The following is a 20,940-nucleotide window of genomic DNA, read 5'->3' on the forward strand; positions in this document are numbered from 1 at the left end:
ACATGTTTTCTCAAAAGTGTCCCATAGAGCTCTGTGGAATTTACTCCCCGGTAGACCACAGTTTAAAATATTGTACAGCTCCTAAAACAAGCATGCCCACAGTCAATCTCCATCCTTAAAAAGCAATCTCGGAGGTCAAAGGATTTCAACTAATTGCCTAAAGCAGTGAATGAACCAGATGGATCGCACTTCGAATATAGTTCCACTGGGGTCATAGAATCATAGAATCATAGAGTTGGAAGAGACCACAAGGGCCATCGAGTCCAACCCCCTGCCAAGCAGGAAACACCATCAGAGCACTCCTGACATATGGTTGTCAAGCCTCTGCTTCAAGACCTCCAAAGAAGGAGACTCCACCACACTCCTTGGCAGCAAATTCCACTGTCAAACAGCTCTTACTGTCAGGAAGTTCTTCCTAATGTTTAGGTGGAATCTTCTTTCTTGTAGTTTGGATCCATTGCTCTGTGTCCGCTTCTCTGGAGCAGCAGAAAACAACCTTTCTCCCTCCTCTATGTGACATCCTTTTATATATTTGAACATGGCTATCATATCACCCCTTAACCTCCTCTTCTCCAGGCTAAACATGCCCAGCTCCCTTAGCCGTTCCTCATAAGGCATCGTTTCCAGGCCTTTGACCATTTTGGTTGCCCTCCTCTGGACACGTTCCAGTTTGTCAGTGTCCTTCTTGAACTGTGGTGCCCAGAACTGGACACAGTACTCCAGGTGAGGTCTGACCAGAGCAGAATACAGTGGCACTATTACTTTCCTTGATCTAGATGCTATACTCCTATTGATGCAGCCCAGAATTGCATTGGCTTTTTTAGCTGCCGCGTCACACTGTTGGGTCGTGTGGCAGAATAGAAAAAAAATGGCCTTTGCCACCACAGGTATTGCAGAGTCCTTGAGGGCTAAATGCCTCAGGCCTCCATTCTTCCCAGTGGCTTCCTTTTCATGGTCGCCAGTGCCACATCTTCTGTAATCCTGTATGCCTCTATTTTTACCCCTTTATGAGACACATCCGAGTGATAAGAAGCAGAGTCAGAGACTCCTAAGACATAACTCCGTCTGAGGAGCAGACTCTTTTATCTCCACACTCAAAGCACCGAGCTTTCTAATATTTCCATTCACAAATCCTCAGGTGACCAGTCAAATCACACAGAGAGGCCATCGTCGTAAGAACACACAGCCATCAGCAAAAAAAACAAGAAGGGAGGGGTGTTTCTTTATTTGTTTATTTAAAGGATGCATTTTAAAACCCTGATATCTGGATTCTTTTCCCTTTTTTTGTACAGGGCCCCATTCAAAGCAGTTAGCAAAGAAGAGAAATTAAGAATGGTCAGATACAATAAACGTAAGCACGTAAACGAATTTTGTGCTCAGCCGGTAATTGTGTCTGAATAAATCTTATGTTACAGAAAATGCAGCAGCAGTCCTCAGTGACCTTCACTGACACAGAGGGCTTGGATTAGGGAAGGAGTACAACACTTAACGTTTATTTATTGGGACAAATGTCAGGTTCTGCACTTGGGCAGGAACAAAAGGTAAAGGGAACCCTGACCATTAGGTCCAGTCATGACCGACTCTGGGGTTGCGGTGCTCATCTCGCTTTATTGGCCGAGGGAGCCGGCATACAGCTTCCAGGTCATGTGGCCAGCATGACTAAGCCGCTTCTGGCGAACCAGAGCAGCGCACGGAAACGCTGTTTACCTTCCCGCTGGAGCGGTACCTATTTATCTACTTGCACTTTGACATGCTTTCAAACTGCTAGGTTGGCAGGAGCTGGGACCGAGCAACGGGAGCTCACCCCGTCGCGGGGATTTGAACCGCCGACCTTCTGATCAGCAAGCCCTAGGCTCTGTGGTTTAACCCACAGTGCCACCCTCGTCCTGGGCAGGAATAACCAGGTGCTAAAATGTATGACGGGACACACCTGGCTTGCTTAGAATCATAGAATTGTAGAAGTGGAGGAGACCCCAAGCATCATCTAGTCCAAACCCCCCGCCCCAATGCAGAAATCAGAACTAAATAATCCCTGACAGGTGGCCATCCAACCTCTGTTTAAAAACCTCCAAGGAAGGAGAGCCCACCATCTTCTGAGGGAGTCCATTCCTCTGGAGCAGCTCTTACTTTCAGAAAGTTCCTCCTAATGTTTAGTTGGAATCCCCTTTCTTGCAATTTGAATCCACCCATTTGGTCCTACTTTCCACAGCAGGAGAAAACAAGCTTGCTCCATCTTCCTTGTGACAGCCCTTGAGATATTTGAAGATGGAGATCATATCTCCTCTCAGTCTCCTCTTTTCCAGGCTAAACATACCCAGCTCCCTCAACCGTTCCTCATAAGGCTTGGTTTCCAGACTCTTGATCATCTTAGTCACCCTCCTCTGCACACGTTCCACTTTGTCAACATCCTTCATAAATTGCAGTGCCCAGAATTGGACACAGTATTCCAGGTGTGGTCTGACCAAGGCAGAATAGAGCAGGAATATTATTTGACCTGGACACTACACTTCTGTTGAAGCAGCCTAGAATAGCATTAGCTTTTTTTCTTCTGCTGCTGCATCACACTGTGGACTCATGTTAAGCTTGTGTTCTACAAAGACCCTGTGGCCTTGGAGAAAAAGGGTAGAATATGAATGTACTACCAGCAAGCCGGGGACGCAGGCGGCGCTGTAGTCTAAACCGCAGAGCTTGGGGCTTGCCAATCAGAAGGTCAGCTGTTCGAATCCCCACAACGGAGTGAGCTTCCGTTGCTCGGTCCCAGCTCCCTGCCAACCTAGCAGTTCGAAAACACGTCAAAGTGCAAGTATATAAATAGGTACCGCTCCTGCGGGAAGGTAAACGGCGTTTCCGTGCGCTGCTTTCATTCACCAGAAGTGGCTTAGTCATGCTGGCCGCATGACCCGGAAGCTGTACACCGGCTTCCTCGGCCAGTAAAGCGAGATGAGTGTCGCAACCCCAGAGTCGGCCACGACTGGACCTAATGGTCAGGGGTCCCTTTACCAGCATGCCAAGTGTCCCCCATCTTGTATTTTTGCAGCTGGTTCTTCCTGCCTAAGTGCAGAACTTGACATTGATCCCTATTGAAATTCCTTTTGTTAGTTTTGGCCGATTTCTCCAATCTGTGACGGTCTTCTTGAATCCCAATTCTGTCTTCTAAGGTATCAGCTATCCTTCCCAATTTGGTTTCATCTGCAGACTGCATGAGCATCCCCTCAATTCCTTTATCCAAGTCATTTATAAAGATGTTGAAGAACAACGGTCCCAGGACAGAACCCTGAAGCACCCCTCTTGTCACTTCTTCCCCAGGATGATGAGGAAATTGAAACTGTCTCACCCTAACTCTATAAAATCTGTAAATTGGCACTCACATTTTATCCTCATGGAAACTGCGTAGACCGGCAAATTTGAAAGGGATAAAGTCTAGACTGATCCTCTTTCAATCTTTAAGCAGCACAATAGAATGGCGCTTAAGAAATAACACACACATTCTATTTCAGTCTGTCGGGTTGAGTTTCTCTTGTCCGGAAGCAGTGGCCATATGTTCTGCGCTGGTATTACAAGTAAATCCTAATTGATGACAAATTGTGAAGATTAAAGTCGCCTCAGATTTAGCAACACTCTGGTGAGCAGACATAGTAAAAGTGCAGTCCTGAGAATGGTCAGTAACACTAACAGCAATTGTATTCTTACTTGATTGGGTGGGGGGGGTGGAATTTCTGCGGAAATATTCAGTGTTGGAAAAATCCAAACCACCAAATGCAAATAGAATGTAAGCTGGAGGACTGGGAAGCTATCATTGGTCCAGGAAAAGAAACTGCCATACCCTCCAAAATTTCTCCATTGAAAATAGGGATTTACTATTCAATAATAATAATAATAATAATAATAATAATAATAATAATATTTATACCCTGACCATCCAACTGGGTTGCCCCAGCCACTCTGGGCAGCTTCCAGCACATACAAAAACATAATAAACATTAAACAAGCTCAAATGTAGTCTGTTTCCCACGAGAGTCTCCTAAAAAAGTGGCCCAAGGACCCCTTGGAAAATACTGGGGTTCTCGGCGGACCATTTAAAGATTTTTCTGCCTGTTGTAGCAGTTGCAACGTGCTGTAGGTGCTGTGTGATATTCAGTTATTCTTGATTGCTCCTTTTGTTCCTTACATTGAATTTTATTGCCATTCAGATTTTAAGTGTTTTTCACACACCTGCCACGCCCCACCTGAATGACCATTGGCGTTCCACAGACTACCATTTGGAAACCCCGATCTAAGCGCTTCTCTTAGCTTTCTAAAGCTCCTTAAAGGCCGTTTTGTAAGAGGGATTGTTGGACGATGAAGCTGCACTTTGTGTGGCCTTTGTCTGATGCCCTCCAGTTTAATGAGATTAAGGGGTTAGAGCCAGATTTAAGGGCTAGTTAAAGGATATTCCATGCTCTCCAAATGTAATACTTGGCTGTACAGCACTGATTCACAGAGAGCGCCGGCAGAAAGCTAAGATCCTCCCGGACTGCAAGTGGTTTGGATTTCTCTTGCGGCACATTTCACTTTGCACTAAAGAAAATGATCGGGGAACGTCTCCTGCTGTGGGTGGCCCTGATGTGTTGTGGTGGCTGTAGTGAGGGCGTCCTCCAGTCCACACTGGTGTTGGATATGGCAAAGCTTCTGCTGGATAATTATTGCTTTCCCGAAAACCTGGTGGGGATGCAAGAAGCCATCGAACAAGCCATCAAGGGCGGCGAGTTCTGGGACATTTCCGATCCCAAACTTTTGGCGACTGTTCTGACAGCTGGGGTTCAAGGAGCCCTTAACGACCCGCGGCTGGTGATTTCTTATGAGCCCTCCACTCCTGTTGCCCCCAAGCAAGCAGCAGAGATTTCTCTGACCTCGGAGCAGCTCTTAAGTCTCATCCAACACACAGTGAAGTCTGAGGTGCTGGAGGGCAACGTAGGCTACCTAAGGATCGACTCCATCATCGGTCAGGATGCTGTGGAGCAGATTGGGGCTTTCCTGGTAGAAAAGGTGTGGAAAACCTTGATGGAGACGTCAGCTCTGGTCCTCGACCTGCGTTACAGCACTGGAGGGCAGGTTTCCGGCATCCCGTTCATTATCTCTTACTTGTACAACGAGGACGGGGTCCTGCATGTGGACACCATATACAACCGGCCGTCCAATACGACCATGGAAATCTGGACTTTGCCGAAGGTGCTGGGTGTGAGATACAGCAAGGAGAAGGACGTTGTTTTGTTGATAAGCCAGCACACCACAGGGGTGGCGGAAGATGTGGCCTATATCCTCAAACAAATGCACAGGGCTATCATAGTGGGGGAGAAGTCAGCCGGGGGCTCCTTGAGCATCCAAAAGTTGCAGATTGGGGCTTCCCAGTTCTACATGACAATTCCCCTATCCTGCTCTGTGAGTCCCTTGAGTGGAAATGGGCAAAGCTGGGAAATTGGTGGCGTGGAGCCATGCGTAGCTGCCTCATCAGAGCATGCTTTGGAGACAGCCCTGGGCATCATTTCGCTACGCAAAGCTATCCCTGGCAGTATCAACCTCTTGATGGGTATCCTGAAGGACAACTATGCTGTGGTAGACCGAGTCCCCACCCTGCTGACGCACCTCTCTGCTTTCGACCACTCTTCCGTCCTATCGGCAACTGAGCTGGCTTCCAAGCTTAACGCCGAACTGCACACTGTGTCGGAAGACCCGCGCCTATTCTTGCGGGCTGTCGCCCCGGGCGAATTTGCAGCTGCGCCAGCCGAGGAGCAGGTTGCCATGGCTACCGACCTACCTAACGACGAGCTACTCATGCACGCCCTGGTAAATACCGTGTTCAAGGTGTCGGTACTGCCAGGCAACGTGGGCTACATGCGCTTCGACGAGTTTGCAGATGCTACGGTGCTGGTCAAGCTAGGGCCCTACCTCGTTCGTCAAGTCTGGGAGCCCCTGGAAGCCACAGACAATTTGATCATGGACCTACGGTACAACATCGGAGGCCCCTCCTCAACCGCTGTGCCGGTGTTGCTCTCCTACTTCCAAGACCCTTCCGCTGGCGCTGTGCATTTCTTCACCACCTATGACAGGCGCACAAACCAGTCCCAGGACCACAGCAGCAGGGCTGAAATGCTAGGCAAGCCCTACGGAGCTCGGCGGGGCGTCTACCTGCTCACAAGCCACCACACGGCCACAGCCGCCGAGGAGTTTGCTTACCTCATGCAGTCCCTCGGCCGTGCCACCTTGGTTGGCGAGATTACGGCAGGTATCTTGACCCACTCGCACACCTTCTGCATTTTGCAGCTCAGTGAAGGAGCAGATTGCGGCCTTCTGATCAATGTACCGGTCGTCTCTTTTATCGACAACCACGGGGAGTGTTGGCTGGGTGGCGGGGTGGTTCCCGATGCCATCGTGTTGGCTGACGAGGCTCTTAAAAAGGCACAGGAAATACTGGCGTTCCACAACGGCATGGGAGTACTTGTCGAGGAAGTAAGGCAGTTGCTGGAGGCCCACTACGCCATACCGGAAATGGCCACCAGGATCAGTGGCGCCCTCCGTTTCAAGCTGGCCAAAGGCGGGTATCGCTCAGTCGTGGACTTTGAGACCCTCGCTTCTCAGCTGACCAGCGACCTTCAAGAAACCTCTGGGGATCATCAGCTGCACATCTTCCACAGCCACGTGGCACCTCCTCCAGAGGAGCACTCTCCTGACAAGATGCCCACTGCCGAGGAACTGGCTTACCTCATCGAGGCTCTTTTCAAGGTGGAGGTGTTGCCAGGCAACGTGGGGTACCTGCGTTTTGACATGATGGCTGAGGCGGAGACCGTGAAGGCTATTGGGCCACAGGTGCTGCACATGGTTTGGGACAAGTTGGTGGAAACGGAAGCTATTGTCGTCGACATGCGCTACAACACAGGCAGTTACTCCAACGGAGTGCCCATTTTTTGCTCCTACTTCTTTGACGCCGCTCCTCAGCGACACCTGTACACAGTTTTCGACCGCAGCACCTCTCAAAGTACCGAGGTGTGGACTTTGCCCGAGGTGACCGGCAAACGTTACGGCTCGGCTAAGGATGTCTATATCCTAATTAGCCACATGAGTGGCTCGGCTGCCGAAGCCCTCACTCGCTCTTTGAAGGACCTGCATCGGGCCACGGTAATCGGGGAGCCCACAGTCGGGGGCTCGCTTTCGGCCGGTAATTACCACATAGGCAGCAGCCCGTTGTACGCATCGATCCCCAGCCAAGTGGTGCTCAGTCCAGTCACTGGCAAAGTGTGGAGCTTGTCTGGAGTGGAGCCCCACGTCACCGTGCAGGCTCCAGAGGCCTTGGCTTCCGCCCAGAAGATCATTGCCTTGCGCGCCAGGTTGCCCAGTGTGCTGCAGACCGTGGGCAAACTGGTGGCTGACAACTATGCCTTTGTCGATATTGGGGCTACAGTGGCAGCCAAGCTTGCTGAGCAAGCCGCCTACAGAAATGTCAACTGTGAGGTGGAACTGGCTGAGAAAATGAACGCTAACCTAAAAGCTCTCTCTGGAGATAGGCACCTCAAGGTCACCCACATCCCTGAGCATTCAAAGGACCACATCCCAGGTATCATGCCCATGCAGGTAAGTTCCTATTCGGGGTGTGCTACCTCTTTGGTTTCTGCCACCCAAGGTGACTGCTTCATCCTGCCTCATGGGTGGGCCAGCCCTGCTGGGAAATGTGGCAAACGTGTGTGTATGTGTGTGTGTGTTTACTTTGTCATCCTATGGCATCACTGAACTTTCTGCTACTCTGCCACGTTATAGAGTATTAGCGGCAAATCATGTGTATTACTATTATATTATTCATTTCTATACTGCTGTATATTTTTAGGGGGGATCTCAAAGCAGTTTACAACCTACATTAAAACAGCAAATAAAACAATTTAGAATAAAACATTACTGAAGGAAGTCAAATATAAAGTATACATTTAAATACAATTAACATTCATTCAGACATAATTAACAGGAAACTAAAATATTATCCTGAATATTAAAAAAAAAAAAACAACTACAGAGGTGGTCAACTGCAGAATCCACATTTAGCAGAGCAAAGTTAACCAAAAAAAATCTTAAACATTTCAAAAGAAAGCATGACTAAGTGAAGTCAAATATAAAAGGCACATTTGAAACAGCACAACTAGCAAAATAATAAGTTGCCCTATTCTCTCCACAGTGTTACTATCCCTTTCTACAGTTTGTTTGTTTGTTTTTAAGATGAAAGACACTTTTATTGTTGCCCATATCAGTTTTTTTGCCCTTCCTGTTGTTCAGGGTGTGTCATCCCCCAGTTACAATTTAGGGCCAAGCTAGATGTATGCATTTAGCATACCGTATTTTTCGCTCTATAAGACGCACCAGACCACAAGACGCACCTAGTTTTTGGAGGAGGAAAACAAGAAGAAAAAAATTCTGAATCTCAGAAGCCAGAACAGCAAGAGGGATCGCTACGCAGTGAAAGCAGCAATCCCTCTTGCTGTTCTGGCTTCTGTGATAGCTGTGCAGCCGGCATTCGCTCCATAAGACGCACACACATTTCCCCTTACTTTTTAGGAGGGAAAAAGTGAGTCTTATAGAGCAAAATATATGGTAATTTCTGAGCAGAGCCTCCTGCACTGTGAACATGCACCTGTTCTGACTGCAGGACCTGCACTCTGCAGATTCTAAACACAGACTGTATCATCGCACATGCTCTGTTCAAAAGTCAGAAGCTGCAAGGAACATGTGGGCATATCAGGGCAAGTGATGGCAATCTTGTCTCAGTTCTCCAGTGTAACAGATTCTCTGCTGAGGGTTGCCATAGTTCAAAAAGTAAAATTCCTGACACCTGCAAAGTCGCTAAACTTTTTTTAGGAGTTTAAGCTTATTTTTAAGCTTATTTTTGGGAACAAACCCAATTTTTTGAGCTTTTTTGGGAGGGGTGGACTAACCCAAACAGTGATTTTAAGCTTTTTTTTAGCTGTTTCCTCTGCTTTTTCCACTGCGTTACCATACATCCGGGTTTTCCCTGACCTTTTGCCAATTCGGCAAAAATCCCCCAACACCATTTGTGCACCTGATGACCAGGACATGTCAGTGATTTTCCTGACATATGGCAAGCATACAACTGCTGCAATTATCTGCATGCCTATTTAAAAGCAAATCCCAGGGCAGGGTGCAATTTAAGGTACCATGGATAGGCTTGGGCGGTATAGATCCAGAATCAAAGGTTAGCAGTATCTAAGCAAAACTGTCTTTCTTTGTTGATAAAGTCATTTGTTGTTGTTGTTGTTTAGTCGTTTAGTCGTGTCCAACCCTTCGTGACCCCATGGACCAGAGCACGCCAAGCACTCCTGTCTTCCACTGGCTCCCGCAGTTTGGTCAAACTCATGCTGGTAGCTTCGAGAATGCTATCCAACCATCTCATCCTCTGTCGTCCCCTTCCCCTTGTGCCCTCCATCTTTCCCGACATGAGGGTCTTTTCCAGGGAGTCTTCTCTGCTCATGAGGTGGCCAAAGTATTGGAGCCTCAGCTTCAGGATCTGTCCTTCCAGTGAGCACTCAGGGCTGATTTCCTTCAGAATGGATAGGTTTGATCTTCTTGCAGTCCATGAGACTCGCAAGAGTCTCCTCCAGCACCATAAATATGCATAATTATTCACAAGTGAAGATAATGCACAGCTCAGTAACATGGGTTCTCTGATCATCTATAGAGTCTTGTGGGTAATCATGGAGGTCCATCTCTTGGAGGCTACAGCCCGTGATGACTGACTGTATTTATTTATTTATTTATACATACATACATACATACATACATACATAACCCGCCCATCTGGCTGGGTTTCTTCAGCCATTCTGAAGAAAAGAATATTAAAAACACGATAAAACATCAAACATTAAAAACTTCCCTAAACAGGGTTGCCTTCAGATGTCTTCTAAAGGTCAGATAGTTGTTTATTTCTTTGACATCTGATGGGAGGGCGTTCCACAGGGCGGGCGCCACTACCGAGAAGGCCCTCTGTCTAGTCCAGTGGTTCTCAACCTGTGGGTCCCCAGATGTTGTTGGACTACAACTCGCATCATTCCTAGCCAGCATGATCAGTGGTCAGGGATGATGGGAGTTGTAGTCCAACAACATCTGGGGACCCACAGGTTGAGAACCACTGGTCTAGTCCCTGAGTCTGCAGATAACCTACACTAATAAAACACAACGTCCAGTGTTTGCCTCCATGGTTTGTTCTTTAACACAGGAAAGCAACCTTAACTTAATAGGTTCAACAGATGGCCGTGGTTCATTTTAAAGATATTATTATTGCAGGTTTCGACACATTCGTTTAAAATTCTGATTTCTACTTACACCAGGTTTGCGAGTGCGTGAGATGCTTTTACTGTAACTGAGGTGTTTTCGCATTAAAATGCATATACAGTGGTACCTCAGGTTAAGTACTTAATTCGTTCCGGAGGTCCGTTCTTAACCTGAAACTGTTCTTAACCTGAAGCACCACTTTAGCTAATGGGGCCTCCTGCTGCCGCTACACCGCCGGAGCACGATTTCTATTCTCATCCTGAAGCAAAGTTCTTAACCTGAAGCACTATTTCTGGGTTATCGGAGTCTGTAACCTGAAACGTATGTAACTCGAGGTACCACTGTATCTGCTCAGGAGGGAAGTTGCTGTCCCTTCATGGTTTCTGACGGGTTCAGAGTACAAGGGGCACCCAGTAGAGAAACAAGATTTATTTATTCTCATGTATATTCCCCCTTGGGAAACGGGTGGCACTGTGGGTTAAACCACAGAGCCTAGGAACTGCCAATCAGAAGCTCGGCGGTTTGAATCCCTGTGACGGGGTGAGCTCCAGTTGCTCGGTCCCTGCTCCTGCCAACCTAGCAGTTCAAAGGACGTCAAAGTGCAAGTAGATAAATAGGTACCGCTCCGGCGGGAAGGTAAACGGCATTTCTGTGCACTGCTCTGGTATGCCAGAAGCGGCCTAGTCATGCTGGCCACATGACCCAGAAGCTTTATGTCGGCTCCCTCGGCCAATAAAGCGGGATGAGCGCCGCAACCCCAGAGTCGGTCACGACTGGACCTAATGGTCAGGGGTCCTTTTTATATTCCCCTTTTCCTCTAAGGAACTCAAGGCGGTGTATATGGTTCTCTCCTTCCCACCATTTTATTCTCACAACAACCATGTGAGGTAGGAATGAGGCAGGCTAAGAAACAGGCACCGGCCATCATGGCTGAGTAGAGATTTGAACCTTGGTCTCCCCAGACCTAGTTCTACACTCTACTCAACTGGCTTAATTTCAATGAAACTAGGAGCCGTGATGTGCTCATGATCTCCACCTCGTTCATTCATTTGACGTTGCCCTTCTATGTTCTTCAAACCATGGCAGATCCCTTCTCCCGAAATGTTTGAAGACCTCGTGAAGTTCTCCTACCACACCAACGTGCTTGAGAACAACGTGGGCTACTTGAGGTTCGATATGTTCGGCGACTGCGATCTTTTGTCTCAGCTCTCTGAGCTGCTTCTGAAACACGTTTGGGAGAAGATCGCCCACACGGATGCGCTAATCATAGACCTGAGGTAACTGCTAGACCAAAAATTATCAAGGACTGGATGAAATCAACGAGGAATCAATCATAGTTTTCTTTTCTTTCTTTAAATGTTAATTTTTATTTGATTTTTTCCTAAGGTTATAACAAATTTACATCGCATACATCGCTCACTTATATTTTTCTTGTTGACTTCCCACTCCTCCAGCCTGGATATTTTTATTCTTATCCTTAATAGCTACATTAAACCCCCAAATCCATCTTGTCATTTCAGCCCCCCGCCGCTTATATCTCGAATCCTGCTCACTAGTTCATATTGCTAAAATACTTTGACAGTCTAATAAAGGCCTCCAATTTTCCATAAACAATTTGTCATGTTGATCTGTTACGTTTTACAATCAATTTTGCCATTTCAGCATAATCAATTGATTTTATAAGCCATTCTTGTTTGGTTGGAATCTCTTCCTTTTTCGGCGTTTATAAGATTCTGTAGTTGCTGCATACGCAAAAAAGTAAAAATATAAAAAATTAGTCAGCTTCTTCAGAGCTTCTATCCCAATTATCCCTAGCAAAAAGGCTTCATGTTTTGGGGGATCAGCAATTTAAGGAATTAATTGTAATTTTCAAAATGGAACGTACACAGTAAAAGTGGTGTTTCTCAAAGCTTCAGATTTAATCTCTTTGCCCCTTAACCACTTGCATGGGTGCAACTGAATATTTCAAATGTCATGTGTGCAGTTGTATGGCAGCAGGCTATAGCTTCGAACCTTCACAGTGAACCTATGGTGATAACAACAAAAACAACAGCAGCAACAACAGCAGCAGCAACAACAACAACAACAACTTATGTATACTCTGCCCATCTGGCTGGGTTTCCCCAGCCACTCTGGGTGGCTCCCAGCAGAGTATAATAATAATAAAGTGATAAAACATCAAACATTAAAACTTCCCTAAATAGGGCTGCCTTCAGATGTCTTGGAAAAGTCAGATAGTTGTTTATTTCCTTGACATCTGATGGGAGGGCATTCCACAGGGCAGGTGCCACTACCGTGAAGGCCCTCTGCCTGGTTCCCTGTAACCTCACTTCTTGCAGTGAGGGAACCACCAAGAAGACCCTCGGTGGAGTTTCTCGGTGTCTGGGCTGAATGATGGCAGTTGAGATGTTCCTTCAGGTATACTGGACAGAGGCTGTTTAAGGCTTTAAAGGTGAGCACCAACACTTTGAATTGTGCTCGGAAACGTACTGGGAGCCAATGTAGGTCTTTCAGGACCAGTGTTATATGGCTTTGGTGGCTGCTCCCAGTCACCAGTCTGGTTGCTGTATTCTGGATTAGTTGTAGTTTCCGGGTCACCTTCAAAGGTAGCCCCACGTAGAGCACATTGCAGTAGTCCAGGCGGGAAATAACCACCCTGGTGAGAGAGTCTGCGGGCAGGTAGGGTCTCAGCCTGCGCACCAGATAGAGCTGGCAAACAGCTGCCCTGGATGCAGAATTGACCTGCGCCTCCATGGACAGCTGTGAGTCCAAAATGACTCCCAGGCTGCGCACTTGGTCCATCAGGGGCACAGTTACCCCATTCAGGACCAGGGAGTCCTCCATACCAGCCCACCCCCTGTCCCCCAAGAACAGTAATTCTGTTTGTGATCCAGATTCCCTCCCTTCACTGAATATACATGTGTTCAAACCATGCAGCACATTTTAGAAAGTATGTCTGCCTTGTCCCACAGGTTGAACCTTATGTGATCTGGGCTTTCCTCCTCTGTTTAGATATAATATAGGAGGCTCTACATCTTCCGTAGCAGCTCTGTGTTCGTATTTCTTTGATGAAGGACACCCAGTTCTTCTGGACAAGGTCTACAACAGACCCAATGATACCACCAGAGACATGTGGACCCTTTCGCAGCTTACAGGTGAGAGCAATTATACTTTTGGTTTGTAGGTGTCAATAGATTTCCTGATACCTATATTAGAAAGCCACTGACAGCATGTAATTTGTGAAATGTCAGAACGGCTGATAGCATGAATCATTGTCAAGCAGTTCTGATTAAGAAATGGGGGGATGCAATGAATACATGGGGAAACAGTGTTTAACACCTCACTTTTTGTAATGTTTGAAAATGGGGTTTTACTGGGGCTAGACCACTGAGTGTGAGGAAGGTGGGAGAGCTAAATCCTCAGGTCAGGAGGGACCTGGGAAGGCACCGAAAGTTCCCCACTGGGTAGAGCAGTTTGTATTTCCTCCTGCATCTTCCTCAGGGGTCCGGGTTGAGGATGACATTACTCTCGCTTCAGGCAGTTGCCTTGTTCCGACTGTCTGTGTGGCCTTTATCAAGCTGCACTTTTTTGGCCTTAATTTGCAATCTGTAGAGCAGAAGGAATAGCCACTTGCTTTTCAGGATTGATGTAAGCAGAAACAAGATTCATATAAGGCACTTCTAAAATTGAGACACTATGGACTCAACCACATTAGTCGAATTATAACATTATAAATGCATTATAACACTGTGACACCAAATGGCGCTGTAGAGCTGAAATGGAAAGTCAATAATAATTTCCATTGTGAGCTTCTACAACTTTCCCCCCATAGTGTTTTTTTATAGCTGTGTAGATCCAGCCTACGCAAATTAAGTAAGGATTTCAATTTTGTTGTTGATTTTGAACCCTTGAGGTCTTATTACCCCTTATTTCATAGCTGCAAGGAGGAGGGGAGCCAATTGTAGGGTTGAAAGGGACCAATGTACTAACCTACTGCATGTTATCTTGCCTCTTGAAGGTATGAGATATGGTTCCAATAAAGGTCTAGTCATCCTCACCAGCTCTGTCACTGCTGGTGCTGCCGAGGAATTTGTGTTCATCATGAAGAGACTGGGCAGAGCCTTCATCGTTGGGCAAAGGACCAGCGGGGGTTGCCTCCAGCCTCAGACATACCACGTGGATGGCACCAGCCTCTACGTCACCATTCCAACTTCCAGATCCATCATTTCCATGGATGACATCTGGGAGGGTGTGGGCGTTAGACCTCACATGGAAGTTCCCCCTGAGGTGGCACTCATCAAGGCTAAGGAAATGTTGCGGCTGCACAGGTCCAGCTAAACTCGAGGTCCAAAACCAAAGGCCCCATGGGAGCAAAAGGCAGGAAGTGAAAATTAGGGGAGGTGAGTGTTTCATCCCGGCAAATCTGTCCCAGGCCTCTGCTGTCTCAAGGATATCACTGACCCAGTCCCAGCGCTTATGAGAAGTCCACAAAGGGGGAAGAAAGACATGCAGAAGAACACCCCAACCCAACCCACCCACAGGTTCCTCTTTCAGACCCAGGAAGGCCTGAGCCCCCACAATACACACAGAGTAGATGGCTAGGAGCAGCCGGAGCTCTGTGATTACTCGAGTTTGTGTATGTACCCTTCCATTTCCACTCCGATGCAAATTTTACAGGTCACACCACCCTGAATGTCATCCCCCCTCACTGGTCCTTATTCATCCTTCCTGATTCAACGAGTGGATTCGTGCAATCTTGTACACGCGTGAATCGTCGTGAAGAGAGATGCTGATTCCTGTAGGGGTTATTCAGAAGTAAAATGTGAGCCAGTGTGGTGTAGTGGTTAAGAGCGGTAGACTCGTAACCTGGTGAACTGGGTTCGCGTCTCCGCTCCTCCACATGCAGCTGCTGGGTGACCTTGGGCCAGTCACACTTCTTTGAAGTCTCTCAGCCCCACTCACCTCACAGAGTGTTTGTTGTGGGGGAGGAAGGGAGATTGTTAGCCGTTTTGAGACTCCTTCGGGTAGTGATAAAGTGGGATATCAAATCCAAACTCTTCTTCTTCTTCTACCTTTGCCACCAAAGAAGTCCTATGCGCCTAGGCAGAAACTCATCAGACTGAAGGCAATATTGCCATGTGTGAGCATGCATGCAGACAACCTGTGAGAGTAGACGCTCCTGTCTGGGGAACTCCCAAGAAGCTTCTTGCATCTGATTGCAGATCTTCCTGACATGGAGCGTCATTCTCGTGTGTTTGCGAATGTTCAGGCCGCTTGAATTGGTTCTGAGTTTTACTGATTACTAGGCAGTGAGAAGAAGAGAGCACCTGAACAAAGGAAAGATTGTGCATTTTCAGAATGATATAAGCATAAGTAGGAAACCATTAACACTCCACAATGAAACGGAGGGAATTGAACTCAGAGCTTCTGAGCCCAGTTCCTCTCTGTTGCATGGTCTTTCAAGCTCTTATCCTTTAAAGGATCGCAGAATCCTACCATCGCAGAGTTGGAAAGGACCGAAAAGGTAATCCCACTGAAATGCAGGAATCACCGCTCTAAAGCATTCCTCACCCAACCTCTTCTTAAAAACCTCCAATGAACCAGAGTCCACAACCTCCCAGGGGACTCTGTTCCACTGTCAAAACAGCTCTAACCATCAGGAAGTTATTTCTAATGTTTAGTCAGACTTTCCTTCCTTGTAATCTGAAGCCATTGGTTCAAGGTCCTACTCTCTGGAGCAGAGTAAAACAAGCTCACTCCATCTTCCATGTAACAACCCTTCGGATATTTGAAGATGATTATCATATCTCCTCTCCGTCTCCTCTTCTCCAGACGAAACATAACCAACTCCCTGAACTGTTCCTCACAAGGCTTGGTTTCTAGACCATGGGTAGGCAAACTAAGGCCCAGGGGCCGGATCTGGCCCAATCGCCTTCTCAATCCAGCCTGTGGACGGTCCAGGAATCAGCGTGTTTTTACATGAGTAGAATGTGTGCTTTTATTTAAAATGCATTTCTGGGTTATTTGTGGGGCATAGGAATTCGTTTACCTCCCCCCCCCCCCAAAAAAAAATATAGTCCAGCCCCCCACAAGGTCTGAGGGACAGTGGGCCGGCCCCCTGCTCAAAAAGTTTGCTGACCCGTGTCCTAGACCCTAGATCATCTTCATTGCCCTCCTCTGAACACGTTCCAGTTTGTCAACATCCTTCTGAAGGGAAGCAAGGAATAAACCTTATTTCCAACTTCACCACAGAGAGGGCTCAATCCTTTGTGCTGCTGTCAGGATTCCTTGGCGTAAGGGCAGAGGGCACTGGAGGGTTTCACAATCCCACCACTTTTCCCCCCTGCAACATTCTCCAGAAGGTGGAAATCTTTTGCTACCCAATTCTCCCACCCCCACATTTAATTCCCAAGGTTGTCCATCTATTTCTCTAATTTGGGAAGTGATGGAGGGTTTTTACAAGACCTTGTTACGAAAGCGTAGCACGTTAGACCCATCTATCATGGTTCCAGTGATATGTCATTAGCTGAATCGTATTACTTAGTATATGGAGCCTGAGTTTGCCACCAGAATTCTTATCAGTGACCAGGTGTTCTTGAAACCCATTTCCTTGTTGTACCTGGATATTTTTCCCCCAGACTAGCTGACCGGAAGCAGTGCCTAACAGTCAGGTCTTGTCTGAGACAAAAATGCAAGTCATATAGGCTTCCATTCTGTATCTTCACCAATGTATGTTTATTAAGAAAAGGGCACCATGCAGGAGACTAAAAGCAGAATCTGGACTGCACTGTTCTGTGAGAATTAAGATCCAAGAACAGGAAGGGAAAAGTTAGATCAAAATAAAAATCTGATTTAATCCTATCTGCTTCTCCCTGCGATCAACATCTTGCTCCCAGCCCTCATGTGAGCCATGTCTTTGCTTTTGTGTTGAAAACACTTCGGTGGCTTGTCGTTACTGCATCTGCAAGAGATGAATTGCATTCCAGCCACTCCAACATGTACGACGTATTTAGATGGGCGGATTATTAGCATTGCTGCTGTTCATCAGATCTGCAACCCATTAGGGCACCACACACCATTTTTATGGTCTTTATTCTCAACTTCCAAAGCCTGATATTCCTTATGTCCCTTTCAAAACCGAAATGAAATTATCCATAGATTTAAAAGTGCATAATTTATTGTGCTGCTTATTTAATTTACAACTTTTGCGGGCATTTAAAATTTCTTGCTGCATATTTTGTAAACCAGATTACCGCTGCGAAAAGTTCTGTAATAAGAATCTGGTGGCATATATTGATTTATTTGCAGGAAAAGTCACAGTATAAAGGTCTGTGTCAGTTTATGTAGCTAAAATAGAGCCGTTTTGGTCTTCAGTATGTATTTAGCAAATCTTAGCTGCTTCAGCGTGCTTACCAACACAGTTTTAAACATATGTATCTACTCTGGAGTAAGCACTACTGAGTTCAATGGGGCCTACATGCATGTGAGTATAAAAATGCCATCAAAGTTATTTAAATATATTTAAATTTGTGTGTAATGATGTAATGTTTACTTTGTGTCTAAAAGGTAAAATGCTTTTTATTCACACTTACCTTGCATAGTGATTATTAGTAGACTAAATAAATAGTCCAAGAGTTTTTCTCTCACTTGCTAAGGGCTCAAAATATTACATACAGGTATTCTTATTTTCCTGTTTTTACATCCAAGCTACTGAAACTGAGAACTGCGTGAAACTTTCATCCAGAACCCATTAACCTACTCATTGTGTAGCCTACACTAATAAATGAAACCCAGTTTATATTTTGTATTATACTCGTTCACACAGTAAACCATGGTTGGAAATGAAACCATGGTTTCCTGTGAACTAGTAGAACGCTGGTGCACACTGGTTCGCGCTCCACCCTACCTGCCTCTGGGAGAAGCGAGCAACAAGTCTTGGCTACCTCTTGTGATATGTTCTCCGCCCCAAAAAACTATGAGCAGTAACCCAGTACTGCTGGTTTTCACATAACGCTAAAGTCTCGTTGGCTTCTTTCTCCCAGAGCCAGAAAGGATGGAGCGTGCCCCCTTGCTTTGCTCCTTTGTGAAACCATGGCGCTGTCAAAAGCAGATGGCACGGTGGGGCTGCGGGGCTTGCCTGACCGCTCTCCAGCTGAGTCACTGCTGCATTCTGGGATGCAGGGGGTGACAAAGTCAGGAAAAGTGCCAACACATGCAGCAGATTGGCGCATGAACTGGGAGAACCATGATTCCTCCCATCCTCTGTCCTGATACCCGAGCAACTCAGCCATAGGGAGATCACTCACCATCCTACTGCTTATCGTTACATTTGAACAAAGCCAGTACAGAACTATGGTAGGCTTATCCTACCATAAACATTCAATTATCTTATCATTGCAGCGCCTACCAAGTTCCTCTAAATACCTTAGGTAAAGGTAAAGGACCCCTGACAGTTAAGTCCAGTCGGGAACGACTCTGGGGTTGTGGCACTCATCTCGCTTTACTGGCCGAGGGAGCCAACGTTTCTCTGCCGACAGTTTTTCCAGGTCATGTGGCCAGCATGACTAAGCCGTGACGGGGTGAGCTCCCATTGCTCAGTCCCAGCTCCTGCCAACCTAGCAGTTCAAAAGCACGTCAAAGTGCAAGTAGATAAATAGGTAGCACTCCAGCAGGAAGGTAAACAGTGTTTCCGTGTGCTGCTCTGGTTTCGCCAGAAGCGGCTTAGTCATGCTGGCCACATGACCCGGAAGCTGTAGGCCGGCTCCCTTGGCCAATAAAGCGAGATGAGTGCCGCAACCCCAGAGTAGGCCACGACTGGACCTAATGGTTACGGGTCCCTTTACCTTTTTTAAAGGTGTATAATGAAGGCGCCAGGCGAACTTCCCTGGGGAGAGCATTCCACAGGCAGGGAGCCACTGCAGAGAAGGCCCCGTTCTCATGTTGCCACCCTCCGGACCTCTCGAGGAGGAGGCACACGAAGGAGGGCCTAGGGATAGGCTTTCCACATCGTGTTGTAACACCAGCTAACCATTTGAGATATAGCAATATATCACGATGACTGAAATAATACCGGAAAAGACTTGGAAAGTGGCTGGGCTGTGGAGGGAGGGAGGAGCGACAGGGAGGAACGGAAGGGGACTTCCCGCTTGCTGGCTGAAGGAGCTCCTGCCCTCTCTATCTCTCAGACGGAGCCTGAGAAGGTGTTCCACCTGCTTCCTGCCTGCCTGCACAGTTGCCTCTTTGCCCAAGCAAGTGGAGTGGGCTGTCTCTTTGCCCTCGGACTGGGAGGAAAGAAGCAGCCTGTCCCATTTGCTTGGGTGAAGGCAAATGCACAACTGGCATGCCGACTGGAAAGCAGGCAACTTGAGCTGGCGACACAACACAGCTCCCTGGTCGCCACCAGCAGGCAGGCTGGAATACGTTGTGCTGGCAGGGGCCGTGGCGCCACGATGCACCGCCAGCTCAGAAAGTCTGAAACCAGTATTGTGATCTGAACTTCACCCTGGTTTCAGACGAAGAATCGAAATATTGCCCAACTCTATCATCGACTATGATGTCTCAGGTACAGTGGTACCTTGGGTTAAGAACTTAATTCGTTCTGGAGGTCCGTTCTTAACCTGAAACTGTTCTTAACCTGAGGCACCACTTTAGCTAATGGGGCCTCCCACTGCCACCACCAGGTGATTTCTGTTCTCATCCTGAAGCAAAGTTCTTAACCCAAGGTACTATTTCTGGGTTAGCGGAGTCTGTAACCTGAAGCGTCTTTAACCCGAGGTACCACTGTACTGTCCAATGTTTTACTCATGACAACAATGCCTACACTGGTCCTAAAGGATCTTCACTGGCTCCCAGTACATTTCTGAGCACAATTCCAAGTGTTGGTGGTGACCTTTAAAGCCCTAAACAGCCTTGGCCAAGTATACCTGAAGGAGCATCTCCACCTCCATCGTTCAGCCTGGACACTGAGGTCCAGCGCCGAGGGCCTTCTGGCGGTTCCCTCACTGCGAGAAGTGAAGTTACAGAGAACCAGGCAGAGGGCCTTCTCAGTAGTGGCACCTGCCCTGTGGAACGCCAACCCACCAGATGTCAAGGGAACAAACAACTATCTGACTTTTAGAAGACATCTGTCAGCTGCGTCCCATTGCTGACAGAAGGAGACAGCTTGGAGAGACAGGTAATTAGGCAGGAATGCGGAAGGAGGAAGGAGCAGCCTAGTTGCAGTAGAAGCTTTTCTTTAGAAGAACAAGGAAAAGGAAGGGGGAAGTTACAGGGAGAAGACACAGACTGACAGTTTAAGCTCGGACCCAGAGGGAGGGCCACCGGAAAAAGCCCATCCCACGATGCGCAGGCGAGCAAGAATTAATGAGAGGCGTGAACAGGAAAGGAACCGAAGGGGGACTTTAAATGTGGGAAGAGGAAGGGGCAGAACTCAGACTCGGCAACAGCTAATTTGGAAGCAGACACTGAGTGACTGAGCTCCAGAGTGATTTGTGTGTTTTGAGCAATAAACCTGAGTTAATTGCTGCTGGAATTGTCTCGCTTCTGTGGGAGAGACCCAACCATTACACATCTGGAGGCAGCCCTGTTTAGGGAAGTTTTTAATGTTCGATGTTTTATTGTGTTTCTAATATTCTG

The 20,940-nt window shown here is 47.2% G+C and overlaps 1 protein-coding gene across 1 annotated transcript; it reads left to right on the forward strand.

Annotated features, from left to right (window-relative positions):
• Positions 1-4,471: 4,471 nt before the first annotated feature.
• On the forward strand, positions 4,472-15,100 carry RBP3 (retinol binding protein 3). The gene is made up of 4 exons (XM_081005435.1): positions 4,472-7,605; positions 11,392-11,582; positions 13,318-13,460; positions 14,324-15,100. The coding sequence occupies exons 1-4, from the start codon at positions 4,567-4,569 to the stop codon at positions 14,641-14,643; spliced, it is 3,693 nt and encodes a 1,230-aa protein (XP_080861561.1). The 5' UTR covers positions 4,472-4,566; the 3' UTR covers positions 14,644-15,100.
• Positions 15,101-20,940: the final 5,840 nt, after the last annotated feature.

Source organism: Podarcis pityusensis, assembly GCF_964106645.2.
Source record: "Podarcis pityusensis genome assembly, chromosome: 5".
NCBI lineage: Eukaryota > Metazoa > Chordata > Lepidosauria > Squamata > Lacertidae > Podarcis > Podarcis pityusensis.